Source organism: Ylistrum balloti, unplaced genomic scaffold, assembly GCF_031769215.1.
Source record: "Ylistrum balloti isolate Yb309-2 unplaced genomic scaffold, AGI_CSIRO_Ybal_v1 Utg373392, whole genome shotgun sequence".
Taxonomy (NCBI): Eukaryota; Metazoa; Mollusca; class Bivalvia; order Pectinida; family Pectinidae; genus Ylistrum; species Ylistrum balloti.
In genome coordinates this window covers 1-6,500 of record NW_026783222.1, presented here as the reverse complement: position 1 = coordinate 6,500, position 6,500 = coordinate 1, and the positions used below count along the sequence as shown (strand labels likewise).

At 35.3% G+C, this 6,500-nt stretch overlaps 1 protein-coding gene across 1 annotated transcript; it reads left to right on the top strand.

The window, feature by feature from the left end:
- Positions 1-357: 357 nt before the first annotated feature.
- LOC132564972 (CAD protein-like) lies at positions 358-6,215 on the top strand (the record flags this gene model as incomplete). Its single annotated transcript, XM_060229576.1, has 8 exons — positions 358-441; positions 828-959; positions 1,479-1,547; positions 2,296-2,529; positions 2,981-3,202; positions 3,514-3,702; positions 5,306-5,551; positions 6,078-6,215. Coding segments are annotated over exons 1-8 (1,314 nt in total), but the record flags the coding sequence as incomplete, so codon positions are not given.
- Between the last annotated feature and the right edge of the window lie 285 nt (positions 6,216-6,500).

The window sequence follows — 6,500 nt, the reverse complement described above, 5'->3', positions numbered from 1 at the left end:
AGCAACAACATCATGTGAACTTAAAGTCAATTACAGCTTGTCTAGGTCATATTACATTAGGATAACAACAGTTTGAATATTTAAGGGTCTTTATGCTGATGTCAGGGTAGTAATGTTACAAAATACGTTATTATACTAGTATTGGAAGTTGATGTCACAGTGAAAAAGAAGGTGTAAAAATTTGTATTATATATCATTGTGCTGTCCATTTTTTTCCTGAATCTTGCTTTATCATTAGTGAGTCACTATTTCTTGACATTTTTAAAATGTTTACTGTTTTACCATTGTAGTCCCTCAGTGTCTGAACGCTTGTACATGACTCTGCAGACGCCAGTCACTGTGCCTCCCCCACTGACCATGAGGCCAAAAAAGGTTCTTATTCTGGGGTCAGGAGGACTGTCTATTGGACAGGCAGGAGAATTTGACTACTCGGGATCACAGGTAAGTTCGCTATTTCTATAAGAAATTTAGAACTGTTGGTTGGATATTTAGAGGAATTAGAATTCCAAGGATCACGGATAAACTTACTGTTTGTACAGGAAATTCAGAACTGATATTTAGAGGAATTAGAATTCCAAGGATCACGGATAAGCTTACTGTTTGTACAGGAAATTTAGAACTGTTGGTTGGATATTAAAAGAACTTTGTTTAGAATTAGAAGAATTTGACTACTGTGGATCACAGCTAGCGTTATAGTTTGTATAGGAAATTTAAGACTGTTGGAAACCTTATAAAGGTAGTTATTTTTTAGGAGTTCTGTGTATAGTTTACCTGGTCTGATCAGTCAGTAAATCTACAAATGTACATCACATGTTTTTATTTTCTAGGCATTAAAAGCACTTCGTGAGGAGAGAATCCAAACTGTACTGATCAACCCAAACATTGCTACAGTGCAAACATCTAAAGGAATGGCTGACAAAACTTATTTCCTGCCAATCACACCTCACTATGTTACCCAGGTACAGTAAATGACTTGCAAAACTCCCTTCCTATGATTCATCATTATGTCATACATGATGTCATAGGGATGAAGTAGCGACCCATTGGTTTCTAGCCTGACACTCTACCATTCGACTTAAAGGAATTACCCCCAAGCTGTAGCTAGTAATGCAACCTATACTCACACCTTCTGCACAGGTACAGGAAGTTGCCAACAAAACTTCCTTCCCATCATGCATCACTATGTCACACAGGAAATGGATAATAAAGCTTCCTTTTCTTCATCCATCATTATGTCGCATGGTTAGAGCATCAACTTTCTTTTAAATAGCATCTTTGGAAGAAATGAAAGGCATATAGTCATAAAATTTGGCTGGTAGCTTTCTGAAATGGATATATTTACGTTAAAAAAAACTTATATTAACCAACTTTCAAGCTCCCTTTTTTTGGGGGGGTTGGGGGTGGGGGGGATCAAATTTGTAAAATTTTTCAGATGATTTCTCAAATAAAAGTGCCTAGAATTTAATATTTGTCAGTAGGTTTCTGGGATGAAGCCTAGCAAATTTAAGAAAAAGAAATTACCTGAACCTGTATTTAAGGTCACAGGGGTAAGCTTTGTGAAAACCTGCAAAAAACCTCTGATTATATAACCAAAAGGCCTGGAATCTACATTTGGCTGGTTGGTTCATGGAATGTTTTGAAATGATGATATATTTGTGAAAAGCATTGAATACCAGGTGGGTGATGCAGGCCTATTAGACCTCTTGTTAGTGCATCAGGCCTGATTGTGATATTCTGATTGATTGAAACATGTAGAATCATAATATTTAGTTTGTGATTTCCTGAGATGAAGCCACACATAGTTTGTTAAAAGAAATGACCTATACCATATTTAAGACCGCAGCACTCAAATGACTTCTTCTGATTGATGGAAAGACCTAGAATCATGATATATGTCTGATGGATTCTAGGTGTTAAGCCAGGCATAGTTTGTTGCAAAAATTGACCATGACCCAAGAAAATAGGGATCAAATATTTGTTTAAATGTTTGAAGAATTTCATCTGATTAACCATAAGACCTAGAACGATGATATGTTATATATAGGTTCCTACGGCATGGTGGTCAATTCATGAAAACACCCAGTTGGTTTATCTGCCCATGAATTGTATCAAATGAAGGTTTTACAACATATTCCATTAGCTGTAGACAGCTATTAAATCTGGTTGTGTCAACATGCTAGTTCTAATATTTGTTTAATGAGTTTATCTTGAGAGTTGTCTGGAATTAAATTTAGGTGAGCCATACATCCTTGTTAGGTGTCTTGTAATTAACTTGCAATGCTGTACACTTATCAGGTAATTAGAAACGAGCGACCAGATGGCATTCTGCTGACGTTTGGAGGTCAAACAGGACTAAATTGTGGTGTTCAGCTAACCAAACTGGGCACACTGGAAAAATTTGGGGTCAAAGTTCTTGGCACCCAAGTTGAGTCAATCTTGTGGACTGAAGATCGTAAAGTTTTTGCTGACAAGATGGCAGAGATTGATGAATATGTAGCTCCTAGTGAGGCAGCTTACAACACAGAACAGGTTAGTGACTCAAAAACATTTGAAGTTTCATGTTCCTGTTTTAACTTCCTCCATTCAGAACAGATGTGTGATATCCATGTTTTTTTACATGTACAAGGTTTCCTGGATAAGGGTTAAGATGAGGAATTCCCATCAACGGATAGTGTGTTGCAACAATAATCTGATTTTAAATAAAGAATTTCATAATGTTAGGTCAACACTAATGAGCATTTAGAAAGCAATATTACATATATAGAAGTTCCAAAGGTTGATAGAAAAATAATCATTCACCATATCACAGGTGAAATAAGGTATCAACCTTTGGCCAAAGATGATTGAGTTGCAAACGCTCTGCATGCCTTGTGTTTGCCAAGTGAATATTTTTCTTCCTTAGCTGAGATTTAATGAAATATTTGCAGTTGTAAACAAATGAATACTAATCACTTTTTTGAAATTCTAATATGATTTGTAGGTGGTACAAGCAGCTGAGCGCCTTGGATATCCAGTGCTAATTCGAGCAGCATTTGCATTGGGTGGTCTTGGTTCAGGATTTGCTGAAAACAGGGATGAACTTCTAACACTCGCTAACTCTGCATTTGCTCACACGAGTCAAGTTCTGATTGATAAATCACTGAAAGGCTGGAAGGAAGTTGAATATGAGGTGGTTCGGGATGCTTACGACAACTGTATCACGGTAAAGTACACAAAAAATTATCAGCAAGCTCAACTTAATATATCTTGACCAGCCAATTTATTTATCTGTTTGTCGTTTGTGTTTTAACAAGCTGATGTATCTATTTTGACTAATTGAATTAAGATTACAACAATAAAATTCAAATAAGAAATGATCTGAAAGTTTAAATCAATAAAGTTATTAATATTTCTAGGATGTATCATACTATGATATATTGAAAAGCAAACAGAAGGTCAATTAGTTAGGTTTCTTTTACTACAATATTCTTCAGCTAATTATTTGCTACCTCTTCCTTTGTTTTTGTTGTATAGGTGTGCAATATGGAGAACGTAGATCCACTTGGAATCCATACTGGTGAATCAATAGTGGTAGCACCAAGTCAGACACTCACCAATACTGATTACAACATGCTTCGGTCTACTGCAATCAAGGTTATCCGTCACCTGCAGGTTGTAGGAGAATGCAACATTCAGTATGCCCTAAACCCAGAATCTCATCAGGTACATCATTAGTTACAATCTCAAGAACATATTTTATTGTAAAGTGATTTTTGTAGAAGGCACCTGTTCTGTCCCAGCTCAATGTTGCCATCATAGACATGAAATGTTCATTGATGTGTTACTCACACTAAAGCTTCTTCTACAAACACCAATCATCTTCCCTAACAAAAATTTATTTGACCTGGATTTGAAATTCAACATAGCGATGATCTTTCTTGGAATTTGATATCCTAGAGACATCTAGATTTCTGTGGGATAACTCTTGAAAGAATGCTTCAATTTCTTTAAATTTGCAGCAAATATTTTTTTAGTTCATCTGAGCCGAGGGCTCAAGTTAGATATTCCTATAGGGCTCCATCAATCGTACGCTGTCCTTCGTCAGTAAACTTTCCTGGGTAGATTTTCAGATTTTTTGAAAATTTATGGGATTGATCAACTTCTATCATTTTTATATTGTAAATGAAATTCAAGATGACTGCCTTTACCGCTGTCTTTAGAATCTACTGTAATTATCTGTAAATGAGCCTCTCCTCACCAATAAACCCCCTTCTTAATTCTTATAGAGTCAGCAACTAAAATTTGTTCACAAAGAAGCCTTCCGAATTCTTTTATACTTAACTTTTACACTATTTTGAACTAATAACTCAAATACCTTTAGAATGAAGTTGATAAAACTTTGAAGAAACGATTTTGATTTGATGTTCATCAGAAGCACAATATGGCTACCAGAACAATTTTTTTCATATACTTGGATTTTTTCTCTTCATTGTACTTGTATCATAGGCTATCTCCGCTGTTTATGTTATCTTATAATTTTTATTTATATCCTTATTATATTCTTTATCATAACCCTGTCCCTCCCCATCCTCATATACTTTTACCCAACACTCAGTTATATCAAATCAACTCCTTCAGACATACCTTTCCTGATTATCATAACTTGTTGTATAACTTTGATATTAGATATAAAGCAATAGAAAGACTGGTTTTTACATTGATAAGATTTATAACCAATTTGACATGGAACATTTGATGACCATATAAAATATACCTGCAGTGTAATTGATCATATGTGAAATTTAAATTGTCAAGTGACCTTCAATGACATTAGATTTAGGGGTTTATGTTCTTGCACTTTGAGCTACAGCCCAAGGCTGTACTCAGGGTTATAGTGTGAGGGTTTTAAAAGAGATATTAAAAGATATAAACAGTAGGTAGGGTTAAGAAAGGGTTGATAGACCATAAGTATCTGCATTACTCAACCTGAGACACATGGAAATAGTTTGTAAAGTTGATTAAAGGAAATATCTACATATTATGTGTCTTGCTTTACATGTAGAGCAATAATTGCCCAGTATGTTGGTCAGATGTCTTAGTGGACACGAATCTTGTGAAATAATTTTCACTTTCATTTTGTTTTGTCTTGTATGGATTGCAGTACATCTGCCCATGGAGCTTGAACATGGGACATGTCTGACTTTCTGAAATGCTGATGCTTCTAGATTCTTATAAACTAAATATTTACCCAAGTTGAAATAGAAATTTTGGTTAAAAACATGTTTAATAATTACTTCATAGAATGCTTATCTTTTTATTCACACAGTATTACATTATTGAGGTAAATGCCCGTCTGTCTAGGAGCTCTGCCCTGGCCAGTAAAGCCACTGGCTATCCTTTAGCCTACATAGCAGCAAAGCTAGCCTTGGGTATGTCCCTCCCTGATCAACCAAACTCAGTGACAAGTTCAAAGGACTATACCACAACAGCCTGCTTTGAACCCAGTCTCGATTATTGTGTGGTGAAAATTCCTCGCTGGGATCTCAAGAAGTTCTCACGTGTGTCAACAAAGGTAAAGAGTTTTCATTTTGAAGTTAAAACATCTTTCTTGAAGATAATGTCTGAAATTTGTTATGGAAACAATAATAGTATAAAGTTTTTAATATTAGAAAATATTGATAATTTAAACATTTGTCTTTCCTTCTGTGTTTGACCGGAAAGTATTCCACCATATTAGTTTTGTTAGAAAGAAAATTATTGTTGCCAATATCGGATTAGATTGTCTCCAATTTGACACGATTCCTATTTCATTTTTAACATACATTATAGTATTGTTTTTCATATCAATTGATAATGTTATAACACTCAACTAAAGTCATATCTCCAAGGTCATGGAACATCGTAACTGGAATTTTGGTTGTTTGCCTATGCAGATTTGTACTAGTAATTATGTTCGCAATTAATAGTGTGGTTTCTGACTGGAAACATCAACAAATTTCAAATTCACTTTTCAACAGGACAACATCTTGACAATTGAATACCAAACTCTGATACAGTATTTTTAATGTGTTGTGTCTCATCTCCATTCTATTTGGTAGATCGGAAGCTCTATGAAGAGTGTTGGGGAGGTAATGGCTGTCGGACGCAAATTTGAGGAGGCCATACAGAAAGCCCTTCGCATGATGGATGACACAAAGGAAGGCTTTGATCCCTACCTGAAGGCTGTATCTGAAAGCGTGAGTTCTTATGTTGGGATAATTTGAACCTGCCTCTTCTTGAAATCTTCAAGAATGTAGATGATGCTTGTAGCTAATTCTTATCAGTGCTAAATGCATAGATAAACATTTCTTTTGTTGAAGTTGAGTCTACTAAAAAGAAAGGTTACAGTCTAAATGATACTTAAAGATATTTCTAAGTTCTTGCTAAACTTACCGACGGCTTTCCATGGCTACTGTCTATCCTTATCAGAGAAGAGGCCGACAGCACTGTACTTACATTTATTTTGTAGTAATACACACAGT